Raw genomic sequence first — 22594 nt, 5'->3', positions numbered from 1 at the left:
GCCCTAAATACACACTGTATTCTCAGGCCACCTGTACAGCAGCCCTGGGGCTGGATGCAAAGATCAAATGCAATCTCCTTTTCCCAAAGGAACACTGCAAAAGAAACAGAGTACACATCCTTACCCTTCACATCACAAGCTTCTACTTGTGGGTTTACTTTAGGAATGAAAGTGAAGGAAATGAGATCCTGTGAGTATATCATTTTTAGCCTGCTCATCAAGTATTTGCTAATGTCAGGGCAGCAGAAAAACAAAATAATCCTGCCTGGCCACCTCTGTCTCAGCTCTTATAAGCTTAAAAATTCAGCCTCTGGGAGACTGACACAAAACAGGTATGTTTAGAAAGAGATTTTTATTCTTTATACAGCTTGTTTTTCAAGTTACACGATGACACGGGTAAAACAGATAAAAAAGCCTTTATTGCAGTCATGCAATACAAAAAAGTGTTATTCAGCCTTAGCGCAAGCAGGATTTCGTGCATATTTATCCTTAATTCTTCTTTCTTGAGTAAGAGACATCAGCATCCTGGAGTGAGAGGACATTAAATTAGTATTTCTTCCCGCCCCAATTTCAGTCCTTTGCATAGTGATATTTTGCTTGACCCAGCCTGTGACAGTGGGCAGTCAGTGTGGAAGCAAGAAGCTTTCGGTTGCATGTGCCAGCCTTATTTTTGCATTTCCTGCTTTTGTAGTATTTTGACATGAGGGGGTTTTTTGTACCAAGTTCACTGAAAACACAGTAAGAAAAATAGCATCTACCAAACAGTACTGCAAGAACAGAATACTGCACTGAAAACACTCTCAGGGATATGGACACAACTGAAGAGCACTGACAGACAGCAATATTAGAACACTTGTGGGAGCGGCCAGATTATGTGCCTGATGTAAAAAAAACAGACACAACCAAGAGAAAGATTTGCAACAGTTCTAGTTCTAAATTGCATTCAATAATTTACACTAGTGCCTTCTCGCTCAGCTCTGCCTTCTGAGCCTGCAGCCATGTGATGACTGGAGCAAGGCCTTTGGCCCTACAAGACTGCCAGGCACGCAGTGATGGAGTCCGGCCTGGCATCAGCTGCTAAGGAAAAAGGAAATGAATCCAAAGTGCCATCCCAGCATTCCCATTGCCAAAGAGTCTGTCGGCAGAGTAAGGAAAAAAAAAAAAAAAAAAGCAAGCAGAGGAAAGACGAATAAGCTTACCACTCCACTTTTAAAGTTCTGTATCCTCTTCTTGCCCATTTTGTTCATCAGCCACCACGCCCAGGTGGGTGCGTACTGCCAGAGGTAGCACACGGCCAGGTAGGGGTTATCGCTGATCCAAGCCTCCTTCAGATTGTTGGCTACACTCACCAGCGTGAGCCGGACACAACGGTCAGTTGGCATCTTGTGGGACTGATCACCACTGCTCTCTATGGCCTGAAGGGGACAGAGGGAATAAGGGGCAATTAGAACTGGAATTCTGGCTGTGGGAGAGAAAGGGTCACGCTCTGTGCAACAGACATTCCTCCCAGTTTCTCCACTGGGCACATGCTTAAATAAAGCATCCTTTTAACTAACGCCTTGACTGACAGGTCAAGGAAGGCTAAAAGAATGGTTGTCCAAACTCTATCCTGCTTCAGCTTTATCAGCGAAATGACCTATCAGGACAAGTTACCCACTCTGCAGCTGAGGGCTCTGAGAAATGGGAACTTTCCTGTTCCCAGCTGTCCACCCCATTAACGCTACAAATTAATCAGTATCCAAGTTAGTAGATAAGGCCACGTTCCCTGTTTACTTAAATATACCTGCTCTGAGGGCAGCCATCTCAAACAAGAGAACAGCAACAGGCTGCTTCGGTGACAAGGATGTCTCACTTCAAATCTTGCCCACACACACCACTTGGTGAGCCACAGCCCTGTGAATTTATATACATTGCACTCCAGCAACAACAGAGTGCTCACTCAATCTGTTCTTTTCTTTCCCAGAGTAACAGCACTTCAGTCTTTCTCCAAGGTCTTTTGCCATGCTGAAATCTGAGGAATTTGTTTTGCAAGCTTTCCAGATTGCTCAAAAGAACATCTTTGCTCTCACAGAAGTATGAAGCTTTTCAAGCCAAAAATCCTTGCAGAACTTGACTCAACAAACGGAGATTTTATTTCCCCCCTGCCCCCGCCTCTCTGGTGGGTTATCCTGAGTTTTAAATTGATTGAATTTAGGACAGATTACCAAAATGTATCAGAAGACCAGTTTTTACCAGCTGCTTTGTTAGTCAGTCTTTATTAAAAGCAATTGTGCAGTTGGAAGGTTTTGCTGCTTCTCCTCAAACAATCGCTAACAGGAAAGGAATGCGTGCCTCGCATCAGCTGACACTGGCAGCTTTGCCAACATCCTCGTCAAGCCAACAGGGACATCGTGACTAGGGCAAACAAACAGCTACCTGTGCAGAACAGACAGCATTCTGCAGAACTGTGTCCAGAAAATCCTGGCCTTTCCCCCAAAAGTGCAGCAAGATGGATGTACAGTAAATTTTACTGGATGTGGAATGTATGTATTGGAAGAGAGAAGGCATAAAAACCCTCAAACTTTATTTTCATTTAATTTAGACTTGATACCACAAAGAATAACAAAACTATACATAGTTCTGCACCAATGGAAGCATTTCACAGTAAGAAGGTGAGGTTATAGTGTTTGCTAGGAGGGAAAAAAGAAAAGAAAACCATGGTAGCATCACTGGGCCAGCAGCAGAAGTTGAATTTATCACAGCAGAACTGAGTCCTTACCTTTCCGAGATTCTCCGTAAAGACATTTTGTATAATCTTGGACTGTACCGGCCCTGGGCATATGTTGATAATACTGATCTCAGGGTAGTCAGTCAGCTCAGTCCGAAGAGAATTAAAAAAACCCTGGAGGAAAAGACAATGCTGTAATCTTCCTTTGCTATATTTCTGCATGTAGCAAGGCTTAACTGACTACATCTTTTCATTCTAATGCTATGCTGTAAAGACGGCAGTATTCCACTAAAAGCCATTCCTACTATTTTGTTGGACTTCTCACATTCAATGGCTAATTATATCTGCAGTTACAGACAGAGACATCAATATGTAAATCACTGAGGAACCTATCTCAGGCTTCTCAAACACAGTAATTTCTCTAAATCACAGCCAGATTCTGCTGTCCGTGCACTGGCTTGGTAGCATAAGTACCACCATCCGTAAGAACTGTAATATTGTGGAGATGATCTTTTGCAGGTGAATTGTTCTTCGTGGCGAGATTACAGATTTCAAATTCTTTTCAGTGAGTGGAATGGGTTTTATATGAGAGAAGGAAACAGCAAGGGCTCTATCTACAGTATATACAGGTTCTCTAATTCCAGCACTTATCTTTGATATCCAGAGGTAGATGGCATGAAATTCCTCCCCTTCCTTCTAGAAGAAAAGGTTAAAGTTCCTAAGCAAGAAAAGAAAGTGCTCTCTTCTTTAAACTCAGGCAGGAGCAGACCTAGGTTTGGGAGCAGTAAAGAAACTCAAGTGCAAGGGGAAGAACCTGAGTGTTTACACTAAGCCCAGGCTGTAGCCAGCCCTGACACAGACACAGCATCTGTGGAAGAGGAACTGCTTTAAACAGTCTCTGGGCCTTTCCAGCTCCATGACCAAACCCTAGACAATGCTGAAGAAGGCAAGGCTGAACTGACTCCTGTTGTAGCAGAAACATAGATATGCCCATAACGACCAAAGACTGAACAAAGAGAGCAGTCGCTGCCCAATGCAGTGCATGCGCTCAATTAGTCAAGTTCCTGACGTAGGAGAGTTTTCATAGAATCATGGAATGGTTTGGATCAGAAAAGGTCTTAAAGATCATCCAGTTCTACCACGCTGCCATGGCCAAGGACACCTTCCACTGGATTAGGTTGCTCAAAGCCTCATCCAACCTGGCCTTGAACACCTTCAGGGATGGGGCAGCCACAACTTCTCTGGGCAACTTGTGTCAGTGCCTCCCCACCTTCAAGGGAAAACATTTCTTCCTAATATCTAACCGAAATCTCCCCTCTGTCAGCTGAAAACTGCTCCCTGTCCCTCTATCCCTGCATTCCCTGATAAAGAGCCCCTCCCCAGCTCTCCTTTCAGTACTGGAAGGCTGCTATCAGATCTCCCTGGAGCCTTCTCTTAGAGGCTGAACAACTCAAACTCTCTCGGCCTGTCCTCTTAGCAGAGGTACTCCAGCCCTCAGATAATCTTTGTGGCCTCCTCTGGACTCACTCTAACAGATCCATGTCCTGCCTGTGCTGAGGGTCAGAACGCAGTACTCTCTCTGAGGTCTCAAGAGACCACAGTAGAGGGGCAGAATCAATTCCTTCAACCTGCTTTTTTGAAAGCCACCATTTCCAATTCACACCACAGGACATGAATTACATCTAGAGGATGACACATGATCTCCATGAGCATCATCACGCTAGGAGAGAAACTGCATCAGTCAGATTCGGACTCCCGTGGACATGACTCATGCTCTCACAGCACTCCCAGAACTGAAATAAAGGGTAATTTCATCAGTAGAATGCTGTTGTGAGGAATTCTAGTTGGCATGAATCAAAGTATGATTGTTTGAAGAATTTAATTCTTAACAGAATTCCTTCCTTCCTCCTCCAACTGCCATTTTAAATAAATCTATAAAAAAACCAACCCAGCAAACAGAACAAAAAGAGGGACTTTTTTCAAAAAAAAGCATAACAAAGATTGCAGCGTAACTGTGTCAGCTGCAGGAGACTCCAAGGCATGGGTTAAAAAACAAAGAAACTCTGTAACAGATGAATCCATGATAGAGAGGCACACGCATTTAGTAACTGGTGGCCAAAATGTAATCTTTGTGTCAATAAGATCTTAGAATAAAGATTGACAGGTGCTGGAAAAAGACAACAGGAAAAAGCATCACTTCACGCTTCATCTCATTTTCCCCTACCCTCTCTCCAGCCATTTCACCTCCATCACCGCTAGCGGTGGGCTATCAGGCTGCCTGCAGAGGATGGCTATCCCCACAGACCTCCTTCACCTGAAATGCGCTGGCAAAGTCTGGTGGTTCAGAAAAACTATTCTAGCTGTTTAGGGTACATACCCACATCTAGCCACAACTCCAGACTGATCAGAGACTCTCAGACAGTCTTTTTGAAGTCTGTATTGCAAATCACGTGTTTTGACACCTGCGTTGGTATTTGCAGAATTACTGTGAAAGGAACTAGATAGGAGGTTTAGAGCCTGGCCTGGTTTTTGAGCAGAGGAAGAAGCTAACAAAGATATAAGCGGTTCAATCAGCTTGTTTTTAATTTATCCATTAACTTACGTTAGTAAGCTATCTCTTTAAAGCCTCTTGCTTGTTCTTGATCAGACCAACTACAACAGCCAAAAGATAATTTAAGTGAAAGAATGCTAAATAAATAAGTAAGTATAAAAGGAATTCATGCCTCTGGTCATTGCATTCTTCTAATTTAAACCTACTAGTCTCAAACCTGAAGCTGGCAATTTCACTGCTGCCACTCAAATGAAAAGCAGCCACTAAGATGATCAGAGGACTGGGAAACCTTCCATATGAAGTAGGGATGAGAGAACTGGGTTTGTTCAGCCTTGAGAGGAGGTTTAGGGGAGACCGTATTATCACATACAAGTACATAAAAGGGTGCCTGTCAAGAGGATGGAGACTCTTTCTACAAAGAGTCACATGGAAAAGACAAGGGGTAATGGGTATATGTTGATCCTGGGGAGATTCCAGAAGAAAATTTTTCACCATGAGAACAGTTGTAATAATCTCCCCATGGAAGTGGTGTGCTCTCTCCCTGCCACTAAACAAAAATGTTTTATTAGCAGAGACCTGACACTACCTTCTATACCTTCATTCTTGTGGATTTGAGCATCAGCCACTTGTTACATTTTTGTTAGTCAAATTGTCAAAAAGATACTAATCCGATAGCTTAGGCAAAGTTATTTACTCTGTTTATGTGCTTTAATACACCAGGGAGGAAGAAGGTGCCAGTTTTGTAAACCCTGACTGAGCGCGGCTGAGGTTTATTTTACTGAGATCAAAAAGTACATTACCAGGAAGGCAAACAGTGATAAATTTACTAGTTAAACAAATGATTCCCAATGATACAGGCAGCTTTTTTTCCCCAGATACTTTTCTGAGCTCTTCTTTTTGATTTTCCTACCCAAAAAGACTACTTCCAAAACACTCCAAGCAATACTGAAAGTTAAGCATTATGCAGAAAATCCCCTCCTAGGACATTGTGAGCTGCCAGCTCTTCACACTGCAGTGAGACTCAAAACTGTTGGGATGTTCCCAGCTACATCAGGAACCCTCAGGTTTCCAAGCAGTCTGCTTCACCACTCACTGTTCTCACTTCAGTGTCCTCAAGACTTCACGTAGCCTTAAAACACTCAGCCATGACTTTTCCTCTCTAGCTGAATTAAGGTGAGAACATCAGGGCTTCTAGATGCAACAGAATAATCTTCTGATTTGGGTATTCCTTCATCTGAAGGCCATAGGCTTAGGTCTTGTGTTTCACATTGGAATTTAACTATGCAGTGGTTAAGCCCAGCTAAGATGGCATCTGAATTCAGTCAGGAAAATAAATCTACACTGGCAGTTAAGATATTTTGCATTTCAGAGCAAATTAATTTTAAAGGACTATCGAAACCTGAGGAGGTTACATACACTGTGTGCAATTTCAGGAGAGAGAGACTTCAGGAGAGACGTGCTTCCTGCACAGCACTCACTGATGCTGTTCTGTTACAAAAGAAGCCTTAGTTAATCTCAGACATTTAACTTAACTTACCTGCAGAGCGTGCTTGCTGGCGCAGTACCCAGAGGCCAGAGGAGCTCCCATGATACCCATCACACTGCTCACGGTCACAATCTTTCCCTTTTTCCTTTGGATCATGTGATTCAGGACATGTTTTGTTAAAGAGATGGTACCTAGGTAGTTAAGTTCCATTATGGCACTGTAGACATCCAGGTTTGTATCCACAAACAGAGAACGTTGGGAACGTCCACCATTGTTGACCAAAACATCAATCTTGGGAAAGACAAGGATAAATTTGTACAATGTGTTGGCACTTTCTCAGGCAGTTGTTAAGTGACCATTCTCTTCCCTCTAACGTCACTTCTGCCACACACAGGTCAGAGGTATCAGCTGCTGAAGTTTCAGCAGTTGCTCTTGCCTGCTAGACCTCCCCTGGGCTGGCCAATTTTGAGCAGAATCAACAAAAAAGGAACACAGTGTTTGATGCCAAACAAGGTTAACTCCTAGTACAGGAAACCCAGCAACTGGAAAGTCATTTTGCCACACAACATTTTTTTAACCCTATGGCGCTACAGCAAATAATACTTTGGACTCGGATCCTGCAAGGTGACCTCTAAAAACAGGTTTTGTGCAAACCCAGAAACCAACTAGAGTAAAGGACAGAAGAAACAACTTGCTTACCAAGAATTTCACTGTGAAACCAAAACATCAATGGACTAAAGTCCTAGATTGAAGCTTTGCATGTTGTACTTAACATTAGCCACACCTGACTTCTACTTTCTTAACTCCATACTCTGGACAAGCAATTTAGAAAGCTACGCACAAAATAAGGAGAACAATTGTGCCCGTGTCCAGTTTTGTCCCCTGTGGGTCTGAACTCAGCTTACATGCATTACTGAAACTACAAAATAAAGGTACCAACTTTCATACACAATTTAAAGCCCTAAATACACAGCTGAGTGTTGATCCAGATGGTCCAGAAATTCAGTGATATCAAGCAAGTGAATTTTTATTTATCTGTAATGACTAGTGATGGTTCATCCATTGCTGCCTCTCTGCAAAGCCTCCTAAAAGGCAGAAGCAAACAACAGAAGGGATGAAAACCCAGGCACTTTTTGGCAGATATATACTGAAACCTAAGAAAGATGCAGACACTGCTAAACTTATCATGTGACAAAATAAAAGTGAAATACCAGCATAAATGCAGGTACAGGAGATAGAGAAGAAGTTTAACTCCAGAAGCACACCTTACCTTGCCAAAATGCTTAAGGACACTGTTGGTTGCAGCTTCATGGGAGCTTCTATCAGTCAGGTCAAGACGCAGAACAAGGATATCTTTTTCACTCAAGTTGCTGATCTCTAAAAACAAACAGAAAGTGAATGGGAAATAATATGATTGCTGACATAACAATTGTGGGAAATATAATGTGCCTTTAACCATCACATTTTCATAAGAAGACACCAAGAAATCATAACATTAAGCTGGAAATAAAATGCTTGCTTTGCTTTCATTTTATCTCCAACACAGAATCCATTTTTAATCTGTTCCTCTCTTTCCTCATCATCATGTTTTTGCCTGGGAAAAGCTTGAATTTATTAAATACGCTTGTGTAGCATAATATAGGGAATTCACTTCTCTAAGTAAATTGCAACAACTGGGAGTAACATCGAACAGGATTTGATAATGAGAAGTTTTCACTGAGCCATTCAGAAGCAGAGCATCTTGGCAGACTTGACACTTTGCTTGCACGTTAGCTGGTCAAGCATGTTTATTTCTGATGACAGGACCAGCACAACTGAGACCCAAAATGACATAAGTACATGAGTAGCTATGGGGCAAAGTCTAGAGAAGTTGGATTATTGAAGGAGGTAGAAGGAGAAGGTTTTGGTTAACTGTCAGCTTTTAATACATCCATCTTCTGAAATAAAAGTCAGCTGTCATCAGGTTCAAGCCTTCACGCTGAATGTTCCTACCACTGTCTCTTCTGAACAACTGACCTTTTCCATAGAAAGTATTTCTGGAGCAGCAATCTGCTCCCCTGGATTTCTGAGGGAGATGACTCACAAAAATAAAACATTTTCAATGTTAATCTTTTCAGTTGTTTTGGGGGGGGTTGTCTTTTTTTTTTTTTTTTTAAACTACACAATAACACAAGTTTTTCACTTTATTTATACTAATTTGGTAGTGCTAATTTTGTTCCTAAATTCATTTCTAGACACAAGTGCACCTGCTTCCCCTTAAACCAGCTGTGCTCTTCAGAGAGCCTAATTGCTACTTCTTGCATACAAGTATGGTTGAACTTTGCCTTTACAGCAACGTACAAACAAGGAGGTTACTTAAACCCATAAGTGGCCTCTGTGCAAAGGTCACTCATATTCAGACTACCAGTTAGAATAAATCCATCTGCCTGGTTTAAAGTTACCAATATTTCCCTGTATTGGTCCCTTCAATCACTCCATGTGCATTTTCCCCTCCATCTCTTGCACTAAGATAGCAGTAAAATCCACGTAGTTTAAAATAGCCTCGCAGAGACACCCTACCTCATGCTCCATCAAGCAGATTTGCACAGCTGAAGCCTACTGGGACACAGAGTGTTTCTGCCGTGGATTAACAAGACCACACGGTCAACACAGCCAAGAAAGCTACATAGAGGAAAAGAGAAAAGCAGAGGAGACGCAGGCAAAGAAGAAACTCTTGACTCCAGGAAACATCGAACCAGAGGGCTAGTTCTTATGTTGGTGCAGCCAGTAGTCCAGTCTGACTTCCACCCTCAAAGCACTCAGACCATACATCTCCATCAGCCTCCTCAGATACCAGCCTCCTCAGACAAAGCTTCAAACCTTGTTACCCCTTTTCTAAACGACTTCTGCCTATCCCCTAGTTTTTCTGGCAGAGGACTGAACTGTGCACAGGGCTGAAGGCAGGTACACGTCCCAGTTTCTACACCGTCGAATGAATTATGTTCTCCACTTCTTTTACTAGTAACCCCCAAAATCCTACTTCCTTTTTTTGCCTGCTACTAAACTGATGTTTTTAAGGGAAAAATTATGGTAACTTAGAAAATCACTTGCTTCCAAGTGGGAGACTCCAGAGTCCACTGTTTTACAGAAGTGCTAGCATACATTAATTAATACCCTTTACCATCCTTTAGTGAAGTGTCTCCAGCTGCAAAGTGAATTGCACACGGCCGCCTGCTTCTGGATGCGATGTAGCTGAAACTGAGCACTCAAAGCTCAGTCTGCCCAGAACAACAACTACTTCCACACATCTGTGTGCACTTTCTGGAGGTCTTATAAAGTCACCTTACATAGCTGCTTCACACTACACAGCTTCTTGTCAGGATCAAACTGCCTAACCACTAAGCAGCAGGTCTTCTGACCCACATTTTCCTGTCAAGGTTCTACCAAAGGACACGGACTGCCTCTTCCCTGTTGAAGGTTCATTAAGTTCTAGTTACACTGTAACTAAAACATGGTTACCATCACCTGAATGCAACTTGGTTTTTGAAGGACAGCTGCATTAGTAATGCTGACTTAAATAATATTTTGTCATGACATCAAGCGTACACCTCCTTCCTGTAGCATTCCCTAAACAATTTCAGCTCAATGACTCTTTTCAACACATGTTAATCCAAGAGAGCAGTTTCTCATAACACAACAATGTACAGACCCTTTATTTCCCAGCTGTTTGGCACTTCCACCTTTTATTTCCATTTTGTATACTGCCCTTTAACAGAAGAGGAGCTTTTAGCAGAGACTGAATAAGATGACCTCTTGAGGCCCATTCCAACCTCAATTACTGTATAATCCTATAATTTATAGACTGTCTGTCATTCATTGGGCCTATCTATATTTAAATCATATTTAAGCTTTGTCAAACCAAGAAACTCATACCTCATCTACTTATTTTTTTATTTATTTTTGGGGCTTTTGAGAGAAAACAGTCTCCAAAATTACTGGTGAAGTTCAACTCACGTTGCAGAGAGTGGCTGGGGGAAATACAGAAACCATGAAAGCTATCCAAGTTGGTTTTCCTCCCTCTTACAGAGATGTGTTCAGCTGGCGTATGCATGACTCAACAGGTATTACCATAGTTTTGTGGGACTTTCCTTCTTTCTCTCTCTCTTTCTAAGCTGTGTAAAATGCATAAGCGTGTATAATAGGGTGGGGTCACTGAATTTTGAACAAGATAAATGTGCTTGCTTCTGACATCAATAGGAAAACTGCCCAGTTAAGTTGCTGCTGTGTGTAGCATCTACAACTGCCATGTTAAAGCCTATTGGCTCCAATTGTCCCATATAATTCAGACAAATTCAAGTTGATGTTACGTGTTGCAGCTTGATCTTAATCCATCCCACGCTACTATAACATAACAGAATACAATTGAACTCAACTGAAAAAAGAAAACATGCAGGTGGAAGGAGGGACAAGCCACCGAGGAAGGACACGGACCCACTGCCCAGGCATGCAGGAATGGAATCAGGAAGACAAACGCTCACATGGAGTTGAAACTGGTGAGGAACATGAAAGACAACAAGGGCTTCAAAGGTACAGCACCAACAAAAGGAAGACCGAGTGAGCTGTGTGTGCTAAACAGGGATGACGATAAAGTGAGAAAGGGCACAGGAAACCATGAGGTACTCATCGCCTTCTTTGCCTTAGTCTTCACCAGCAAGATCTCCTCTCAGGCCTCCCACACTCTGGAAGCCAGACTCTGGGGGAAAGAAACACTAACAGCATCAGAGGAAGACGAAGTTAGGGACAAACTGCATGTATAAGCAGAGCAATATATAGATCCAAGATTTACAACAGCTGACCATCTTTGGAAGGCACTTGCTAGGCGTAGCTCCCCAGTAATTAGAGAAAACCGAATGTCACACAGCCTAACCTTGGGAAAATTACGTGGCAATTCCTCCTAAAAGCCATTTCCAAGGACATGAAGGACAAGAAGGTGACTGGAAAAAGCTAGCATGGGTTTAGCATGGGCATATTCTGCCTGACCAACTTAATTGCTTTTTGTGATGAGATGACTGGCTCTGTGAACAAGGACAGAGCAGTGGAGTTGCTCATCTTGACATGTAGCTTACTATGTTGTCTTCCATAGCATCCTCAAGGCTATACTAGGGAAATATGAGGGGCCTAGACGAGTGGATTACAATGCCAGTGAAAAACAGGCTCGAAAAATAACAATCAACGAAATACACATGGTATCCCTCCATGATCAATGTCTTTTAAATTACCCAGATGGGGTTGAAATTAGATGACCTTTAAGGTCCCTTCCAACTCAAACCATACCATCACAGAATCACAAGGTTGGAAAAGACCTCTAGGATCATCGAGTCCAACCATTCCTATCAACCACTAAACTATGCCTCTGAGCATCTCATCCACCCATCTTTTAAATACCTCCAGGGACGGGGACTCAACCACCTCCCTGGGCAGCCTCTGCTAGTGCCCAATGACCCTTTCTGAGAAAAATTTTTTTCTGATATCCAGCCTGAACCTCCCCTGGCGCAGCTTGAGGCCATTCCCCTTTGCCTTGTCCCCTGACACTTGGGAGAAGAGCCCAGCTCCCTCCTCTCTACAACCTCCTTTCCGGTAGTTGTAGAGAGCAATAAGGTCTCCCCTCAGCCTCCTCTTCTCAAGGCTAAACAACTCCCTATGATTGATGGGACAAAACAAACAAGTTTTCAGCAAATTTTCAGTTACCATCACATTCAAAGGAGCAGTGGCTATGCTGGAGGGCAGGACTGCCATTCAGAGGCATCTTAACAAGCTCTAAGAATGATGTGGTAAACCTCATTAAGTTCAACAAAGTCAAATGCAAAACTTCACACCTGGGACAGAATAATGCCATGCAATACTGCATGTCAATGTCCAAATGGCTGGGTATCAGCTCCCCAAACAAGATCTGAGGTCCTAATGGAAGGACAACAGCAAGGCAAACGTAAGTCATCTGTCAGCTCTGGCAATTACAAATGCTACTAGGCTGTACTAACAAGAGCAGACTGAGGGAAGTGATTTTTACTGGAGTACTGTGTCTAGTTTTGGGACCCCTTAGTTCAGGGCAAACACTGATAAACTGGAGATAGCGTAGCATAGGGCCAGTGAGGCGGTTAGGGGTTCTAGTGCACATGATAATCAAGGAAAGGGGTGAAAAGCTGGGTTTATATAGCCTTGAGAAAAGAAGGATAAGAGTGGAAGGGGACCCAATTACTCTCTTTCACTACTTAAAGGCTGGCTACAGAAAATACAGAGTAACTACATTATTAAAGAGTTTCCAGTACTCCTCTTAATCTGATTTACAGTTAAAGTAAAGCTCTGCAGGGTATATTTGCAAAATACATGGCTACATAAGACTTTAAAGCTTGTATGTAGCACAGCTGAGACATTCACAGAGTTCCTTCAAGTTGGCAGAGGCAGAAATTATGTCACACATATCGATTCTTGGTTCACATCAATCAAAATAATCTTTGTGAATATTCCTTAGCATGCTTCACTCTCATACAACTGTTGCCGGAAGATGGATATCCAGGATTACAGCTCCTGCCAACCTACCTCATGTTATCGATTTTGCAATGACAACAGCCACAGATGCAAACATGGTTGTATACTTTTACTGACTGCTAAACATTGCACCATACAGCAATGGAATTTTGCCATGATTACCACTTAACCACATTGTCATCTTACTTCCCTTGCTTCTTTTTGAAAATGTCTATTTAAGGGACAGCTTTTTTGAAGCATCAGAAAGAAAAAATAAGGAGTTGTGCATTTTTGAAGCTTCTTGACAGGTTTACATAGTAGCCTGCTGCAACTTCTAGATTTCTAGACATGTTTAGGTGCTAGCCCTAGACAAATGTTTCATTATTTACCAGCACTCATTCCACATAAACTGTGGACATTCTGTCAGCATTACCAGAAATGAACTGTCACTGTCATAATATACACAGCAGAAAATACCGCTTACTGAGCTACAAAGGATATGTAGTCTGAAAAAGACATAAAGCTAGTCACGTTCAAAACTTCTGTTTATCAACATGAATTAACTCTCTATCCTGCTTGCTGTCAAGTCAGAAAACAGGGGGGAAAAGAAAAACGAGGAACGAAGCCAAACTACTGACTCAGCAGGCTTACAAAACGTAACTGAATAGTTAAACATCCCGCTTCACATTTGTTCCTCTTAGTCTACAGAAGATCCTCCTTCTTGCACTTGCTCAGAACAACTTTTTCTTAACATTCCTATCCATTCCTTCTCCACATAGGAAAGTCAGTTATCAGTCCAACGGTAACATGCACAACCCTGCAGGAAAAAGGCTTCTCAGCAGCTTGCATGACTCGGTTCTTAGTAGGATGATGTCCCTTAGATTATTTCCTTCCCTGCAGTATTTATTCCTTTTCTTAATCTAGTATCTTACAAGACTTGAAATTGATGATTTTTCGGTAGCACTGGCTTATGAAGGGACCTACAATGCTAATCTACACAAAGGCTTCAAACGCACAGCAAAGCTGTGTACGGTTTATGTATAGTTTAAGCTGTGTATAAGTGTATTTTCATCATTAAATTTATTCATGTGATATGTGGGCTAGTATTTCTGTGGCACCTCCATCACAGCAAGAGTAGAACTGCTCGCAGGAAGTATTTAGTACTTACGAAGGCATTTCTTCTTCACTCTTTCCAGCTCATCCTCTCTTCTTGCTGAGATGGCAAGCAAGGCTCCTATCTTTGACAGCTGGTAGGCTAATTCTTCTCCAATTCCACTGGAAGCTCCTGTCACCCAGACAACCTTGCCACGCAGTTCATTTTCTATCAAAGAAATCAAGACAGCATTTCACACATTGCCACTGCTTGGATAAATATCTAAGTCACTGCAGGGTATAATCCAGTACTGGTTTTAAGAAACATGCTCATTTGGGGGGACTATTACAAAATCCTGACTTCTTTGTTTGTTGGTCACATGCAGTTGTGAAATCACTCATAGCTGTTCTGTTGCCACTTGAACTTTGTTCCAAGGTTAATCTGAATAAACACTGATTATCTACCTGATGGAAGAAATCTGATTGCATTCCTGCAAGCGATCCACAAACAGCATTTCCACTAACCTCATCAAAAAAGCTTCAGAGGAAAAGAGAGAACAATTCTTGGAAGTGATAGGAAACAGCCACTGTATTGCAAATCCAAAGAAAAGCCTGAGCAAACTTTTCCTAATAATGTTCAGCCTCAAAAACGTTCCAAAGTAATTGCCAACAGAACAAAATTCTCTGAGCAAAGACAAGTTAACCAGAACAAACCAAGCAGGTATTCATCCATGTTGTTTTGCATCTCATGCACGTTAATTCTTGCATTGGCCAGTGTACAGCACATCGAGTTTCCAAGGTGTAAGGTCACGCGTGTATTTCCCATGTACTGATAGTTCCTGCCCAGGCATGCTTTTTAAACCTGTACTAAAAATAAAGGCATCTTACTCCTTTCAGTCCTCTCTTTATAGGCCTGTTGCCCATTCTTTGCAATCATCCCCTCTCCATGATACAGCTGTGTGCAGGGAAAAGGCTTAGCTTTCCAGACATATATCCAAAATTATCAAACACAACAGATGGATGGAAATCATCCATTTCACTCCAAAACACAACTTAAGGATGAATGACCACTAATATCAGACCACCTCCCAGAAGGTACCATTGCCTAACTTCTGTGCGTTCAAGATCAGCCTGAGTGAAAATCAGTTTCAGTGAAAATCTGACTGAAGAACTCTGAGTGCTCCTAAGAACAGCTCTTCCTTCAATTTCTCACCTTTGTACAGAAAAATATCCAAACTATGCCTAGCCAACTAAGGAAGATGTCATGGTTTAACTGAAATAGCAGAGCCAAATACTGTTCCTGAGACTCAAAGCCAGTTCTATTCTGAAAAATGCCAGACCAGCATTTTTCAGCTCACTGAAACTTAGCCCCTCATTTAATTCAGCAAAACTATTTCTTTTTTACTGCAGCCAGTGACTGGGATTGATTTTACTTCCTGCTTACTTCCGTAATTAGTTCCTGGTTCTCTCTACACTATGCTGTGTTTCAAGTTTTACTTTCAGAGTCTCAGTGACATAAATCCCATAAAGAAACCAGCACCAAAAGCTTCCACCCTTCCAACAAGAGCAAAGAGTACTTGAGACTGACTACCAGAGCTCAGCTTGAGTTTGGGGGACTGGCAGGGACTATTACTTCTTTACTTAAGCTGACTGTGTTTTAGCCAAAGAAAAATCCCTCCTAAAACCAAGCTTTGGAGTTTTTGCGTTGTTTAGGGTTTGTTTGCTTTTAAAAACAAAAACAACAGCAACAACAGTCACTTTCCAAAGCAGAGATGTATTCTAAGGTTATGAACTTGGGAGGTGGAAAGAGGTGTTGCTGAAGTTGCAGGAATAACCATTGTATTAATAATGACATTAAACAGCTGCTGTCTGTAAAGCTTATTCTCACTTTTCCTGCAGCTTTTTTTCCCATATGTTATCATTTCATTGAGTTATCCACAAGAAACACGAGGGCTCTCCTATTACACTTATTGGCAAAAAAATCTTTGTAGGCCAACACTACGTGAACAAAAGAACACATGGACAAACTCAACCCTGCTTACCGCACTCATCTCCTCTTGCTACTGAAAACCAGCCTGCTTCCTCCCACCACTTAGTCTCCCTGCTTCCAACCTGTCTTGGGCAGCTTCACTGCAGTTATTCAGAATCTGAAGTGCCTTTACACTAACACATGAAGCTTGGGTAACAAGTAGAAGGAGCTGGAAGCTACCATGGTGCTTGAAAGCTATGATCTATTTGCCATCATGGAAATGGTACGGTGGATAAGAAACTGGTCAGATGGTCACATTCAAAGAGTAGTGGTCAATGGCTCAAAGTCCAGATGGAGATCTGTGATGGAATGGTGTCCCTCAGGGGTCCATACTGGGACCAGTGCTGTTCAATATCTTCATCATTGATATTGACATCGAGATTGAGTGCACCCTCAGCAAGTTTGCAGATGACACCAAGCTGAGTGGTGTAGTTGCCACACAGGAAGGACAGGATGTCATCCAGAGGGACCTGGACAGGCTGGAGAAGTAGGTCTGTGAGAACCTCAGGAGGTTCAACAAGGCCAAGTATAAGGTACTGCACCTGGGTCAGGGCAATCCCCATTTTCAGTAGACGATGGGGGATGATGTGATTGAAAGCAGCCCTGCAGAGAAGGACTTGAGCGTGCTGCTCGATGAGAGCTCGACATAAGCTGCCAACGTGTGCTCGCAGCCCAGGCGGCCAACCGTGTCCTGGACTGCATCAAAAGAAGCGTGGCCAGCAGGGCGAGGGAGGGGATTCTGCCCCTCTATTCCTCTCTTGTGAGACCTCATCCGGAATACTGTGTCCAGTTCTGGAATCCTCAATGTAAGAAGGATATGGAGCTGTTGGAACAGGTCCAGAGGAGGGCTACAAAGATGACCAGAGGGCTGGAGCACCTCTGCTGTGAGGACAGGCTGAGAGAGTTGGGGTTGTTCAGCCTGGAAAAGAGAAGGCTCAGAGGAGACCTTATAGTGACCTTCCAGTACCTGACAGGTCTACAAGAAAGCTGGGGAGGGACTGCTGACAAAGGCTTGTACTGATAGGATGAGGGGGAACGGATATAAACTGGAGAGGGGCAGATTTAGACTAGACATTAGGAAGAATTTCTTCACCACGAGAGTGAAGGTTGCCCAGGGAAGCTGTGGCTGCCCCATCCCTGGAGGTGTTCAAGGCCAGGTTGGAGGGGGCCTTGGGCAGTCTGATCTAGTGGGAAGTGCCCCTGCCCATGGCAGAGGGGTTGGAACTGGATGATCTTTAAGGTCCCTTCCAACCTTAACTATTCTATGATCTTGTTCTGTGAACAGAATAATTAGTTAAGATAAGCAAATAATTCCTCAGTGCTGATAATCACCAAGCACTGAGCTACTGACAGTTAACCTAATGGAAAATCTAGGTCAAATGGTGTTGTAGAACAAGTATCAAACCACCGCTTGCTCTAGAATAACTCTGCTGGTGTTACTGGAAATCAGTTTAAAAATTAACCACACCAAATTAAAAAATAAAAGCAGATTATGCTATTACTAACCATTAACTACTGTGTTACAATTCATAACAAACAAACCAGAGGCTGAACAGAGTTGTACTGCAAGTGACCCAAGAAGTGCTTTTGTAGCTCTGTTTAATCTCTGCCCCAATATTTTGTAGCTCCTATAGCAGAAGGCTGCCATGTCATTTCATTCATGGAAAAAAACTGGGGTGGGAAGGATTAAAACAGAACATCCTTCCCACACCCCTCCAGAATCACACTGTTATTCCCAGTTTTAAGAGTAGACTTGGCAGATATGTAGGCTTCCATATATAAAAAGATCCTCCTCAGCTGGATAACATGATGCTGTCTGTGAAAATCACACTGTTTAGCACAGCTGCTGCTCAATAAGGAAAGTCACACAATTCTTGTCTTCCAACAACACAGATACTTAGAAGATGGGAAACAATCCAGCACCTGCCAATGACAAAATTCAGAACTGACGTCTCCCTATAGAACTGAATCATAGAAATGGAACTGATCTTACCTACATTAAGGCCTTTCTTCATAATAATTATTTACAACACAAGAGGAAGAAACGCATGAGATCTGTCTGCTTTCTGTCAAGTATTTTTATAGCCAAAACCGTTGACATGAATAAAAACGTAGTAGAAACTATAGCATCATATAATGGCTGCAAGAGTGACAGCTCTAATAACAGATTTAAATCAAAATTGACAGGGCTTTTCCATAGGATCCAAACATTACTCATCTAGGCATGCTACATTATGTGTGTGATATGGGGAGGAGGAAAAGGGTGAAAATATTTAAAGAAACATCTTTTCTGGTGTTTGCACTTTCTTTTTACCTACTTGAACAGTTAGGATCAGGACCACAGCACCTCCATCCCACACGTATGTGGCTGAAGGATCAGCAAAATGCCAGTTTCAAGCTACTGTTTCAGCTACATATTTTAGTTAATCACTAGCATGGAGGCAGGGGTTAGGGAAAGAGCAAAACAGAGCTCGTTTCTTTGCAGAGTGAAGGTGCTTATGTTAACAAAATTCTGCCCCATTCTTCTTACATTACACGTTTGGAAAACTGCATCAGAAAATGACTGCTTTGCTATTTATATGGGATCTTTGAGGCACTGGTTAAAAGGTTTCCAGGCTCCCAGTAGGACTGAAGGCTATACTCAAATACCTCTATGTCTACCCGAGAGCTCCTACATCTTGATGTGCCTCGCACAAAGTTCCTTCAGGGAAAGGCTTCAATTCTGCTTGTATCAGTCAAGATTTATCTTGCTTCTCTGCCCTGAGTCTCTCTGTGATCTTTGCAAAGTCCACAAACAAAGCTTTTTTTCAGTTTTCTTACAGTAAGTTTTCTTATAGTAAGAAAACTACCTGAAAGGTGGTACTATAAAACTTAGCGCTGTTTATCCAAAAAGTTAAAGAAGACTGCTCACAGAGATTTAAATTTAGTATTTCTTAGAGGAGCAGATTTTTGACCACTTATGGTCATATTGGAAAGATCAACACAAGCAATAGTTTAAATCCCTGTCATTTCATTGAACTGCTGTACCCACAGGTGTCAAAAGCAGCATCTTATGAAGAAGCAGCATCTTATGAAGAAGCAGTGTAAAGCCATAGACAGTAATCTGACAGTGCTGTCTCCTTTCACCTTCCAGGGCAAAATCCTTGGAAGAATAAATCCATTTAATCCAACCACTAATATTTACGTTCACTTCACTGCAAAACTTTCACTGCTACTGTGAAACTGGGATCTGACTGAGGATGTCAGAATAAAATGAATGAGAAGCCAAAGAGGCTGCAAAGGGACTCACCCTGCCTGCTTGCACCAAACACCCCCTCTTCTCACCGACCCTATCCAACATCCCTGACCCAGCGCTCCTCATGCCACTGCCAGAACCACACACCTGCCCAGAAATGGTGCAAAATCCTATCATTTTGGGCCAAAACAAGCCAGCACTCACGACAGACCAGCTGGGGCTCAGGCACTGCAAAGCTCCTTTCAGACAGCAACTATATCGAATCATGAAACAGTTTGGGTTGGAAGGGACTTTAAAGCCCACCCAGTTCCAATCCCCCTGCCCTCAGCTGGGACACCTCCCATGAGACCAGGCTGCTCAAGGCCCCATTCAACCTGGCCTTGAGGACTGCCAGGAAGGGGGCAACCACAACTTCTCTGGGTAATCTGCTCCAGTGCCTTCCCACTCTCACAGGAAAACATTTCTTCCTAATGTTTAATCTAAATCTCCTGTCTTTCAGCTGAAACCCATTCCCCCTCATTCTATCCCTGCATTTCCTGATAAAAAGCCTCTCCCCAGATTTTGTGTAGGCCCCCTTCAGATACTGGAAGGCTGCTATTATGTCTCCCTGGAGACTTCTCCGGGCTGAACAAGCCCAGTTCTCCCAACCTGTTCTCAAGTGGCAAATATGTTGTGTAACAGCTCTTGTCTCCCTGCAAACGATTGATGGGGAGCACTCCCTCATGTTTCCTAGCCCTGATTAGAGGGTGCTTCCTTTCTAAAACCCCAAAACAAGTCTTGGGAAATTTATTTGCCAGAATTTTTGGTATTAAGTGAGAAATGCATTCTTTCCCCAGCTCTTGTCTTGCTGCACATCACTGATGGAGATCACTCCCTCACATTGCCCAGCCTTGATTAGAGGGTGCCTGCTTCCTAAAACCCCAAAAAGAGTCTGGCACAGTTTATTTGTCAGCATTTTTGGTATTAAATGGGAAACGCATTCTTTCCTCAGCTCTTGCCTGTTGCACGTGGTTGATGGAGATCACCCCTTCATGTTGACCAGCCCGGATCAGAGGGTGCTTGCTTTCTAAAACTCCAAAATGAGTCTTTGGGAGTTCATTTGCCAGCATTTGCACTATGAAGTGGGAAATACATTCTGTCCCCGGCTCTTATCTGTTGCATATCATTGACAGAGCTCATTCCCTCGCGTTGCCCAGCCCTGATTATAGGGTGCTTGCTTCCCAAAACAAGCCTTAAGAGACTTTATTTGTCAGCATTTTCGCTATCAAGTGGGAAATACATTCTGTCCTCAGCTCTTGTCTCCCTGCACATCATCATTGGGGAGCATTCCCTCACGTTTCTCAACCCTGATTAGAGGGTGCTTGCTTCCCAAAATGAGCCTTAGGGAGTTTATTTGCCAGCATTTTTGGTATCAAGTGGGAAATACATTCTGTAACTGCTCCTGTCTCCCTGCATATGATTGATGGAGATCACTCCCTCCTCTTTCCCAACCCTCACTACTTTCTAAAACCCCAAACGAGCCTTGGGGAATTTATTTGCCAGCATCATTGCTAATGAGTGGGAAACACATTCTGTCCCCAGCTCTTGTCTGTTGCACATCACTGACGGAGATCACTGCCTCGTGTTTCCCAGCCCCGATTAGAGGGTGCTTGCGTCCTAAAGCCCCAAATCGAGCCTTAGAGACTTTATTTGTCAGTATTTTTCCTATCAAGTGGGAAATACATTCTGTCCCCAGCTCTCATCTGTTGCACACGACTGATGGAGATCACCCCTTCATGTTGCCCAGCCCTGATTAGAGAAGCGTTTGCTTTCTAAAACTCTAAAATGAGTCTTGGAGAGTTTATTTGCCAGCATTTTTGCTATCAAGTGAGAAATACACTGCCCCCCAGCTCCTGTCTCCCTGCACATCACTGCCGGAGATCACTCCCCTACGTTGCCCAGCCCTGATTAAAGGACTCTTGCTTTCTAAAACTCCAAAACGAGTCTTGGAGAGTTTATCTGCCAGCGTGATTGGTATCAAGTGAGAAATACATTCTGTAACAGCTCCGGTCTCCCTGCACAAGATTGACAGAAATCAATCCTTCGTGTTTCCCAGCCCTGATTAGAGGATTTTTTGCATTCCAAAACCCCAAAACAAGTCTTGAGGAGTTTATTTGCCAACATTTTCGCTACCAAGTGGGACATACATCCTGTCCCCAGCTCCTGCCTCGATGCACAGAGCTGATGGATGGCACTCCCTTACGTTTCCCAGCCCTGACTAGAGGGTGCTTCCTTTCTAAAGCCCCAAAATTACTTTTTGACAGCTTATTTGCCAGCATTTTCGCTACCCAGTGCGAAACGCACCCCGCGGCAGCCCTCTCCTCGGTGCACACGCCGGCTCCATCTCCACCCCGCCTCAAGACGCCCCGCCCCCCGTTACCTGGCTTCCTCCCGCTGCGCTCGGCCCAGAGCACGGCGAGGTCCCCGTCGGCCCGCAGCCAGCGCCGCAGCAGCGCCAGCAGCACCGCGGCCGCCAGCGCCAGGCAGAGCGCGCAGCCCCACGCCATGGCCGCCCCGCGCCCGCCCGCCTACCGCCGCCACACGCCTTATGGGCGCCCGGCGGAACCGCCCCAGCCGCTGCCTCCCCGCCTCCTGCTGACATAACCAGCCCTTTCGGTTTTTTCCCAGCTCCGCGCCGAGCTGCCTGGGATAGAAGGGAGTGAACGGGGGGAGAAGTTGCACCGGAGTGGCTCGGGTTGTGCATGAGGGGAAAAAAAAGCCTTCGCTGAAAGGGTTCCGAGGCACTGGCAGAGCTGCCCGGGAAGGACGGGGAGGCACCAACCCTGGAGGGGTTTAAAACGGGCAGAAGAAGTGGTCCGGTGTTCTTTAGATTTATAGCTAAAATGCTGGCAAATAAACTCTCCAAGACTAGTTTTTTGGGGTGCACCAAAAGTTTGCGGATGACACTAAGCTGGGTGGAAGCGTGGATCTGCTGGAGGGTAGGGAGGCTC

The 22594-nt window shown here is 43.6% G+C and overlaps 1 protein-coding gene across 1 annotated transcript; it reads right to left on the bottom strand.

Annotated features, from left to right (window-relative positions):
• Window positions 1-333: 333 nt before the first annotated feature.
• On the bottom strand, window positions 334-22181 carry DHRS7 (dehydrogenase/reductase 7). Its single transcript, XM_054067165.1, has 7 exons — window positions 22024-22181; window positions 14417-14569; window positions 8015-8121; window positions 6796-7035; window positions 2759-2881; window positions 1200-1415; window positions 334-525 (listed from the first exon to the last, which is right to left on the bottom strand). Exons 1-7 carry the CDS (start codon window positions 22148-22150, stop codon window positions 490-492), a joined length of 1002 nt encoding a protein of 333 aa, XP_053923140.1. The 5' UTR covers window positions 22151-22181; the 3' UTR covers window positions 334-489.
• Between the last annotated feature and the right edge of the window lie 413 nt (window positions 22182-22594).

The sequence above is a fragment of the Cuculus canorus genome, chromosome 5, assembly GCF_017976375.1.
Source record: "Cuculus canorus isolate bCucCan1 chromosome 5, bCucCan1.pri, whole genome shotgun sequence".
Lineage (NCBI taxonomy): Eukaryota > Metazoa > Chordata > Aves > Cuculiformes > Cuculidae > Cuculus > Cuculus canorus.
This window is presented reverse-complemented; position numbering and strand designations above follow the sequence as displayed.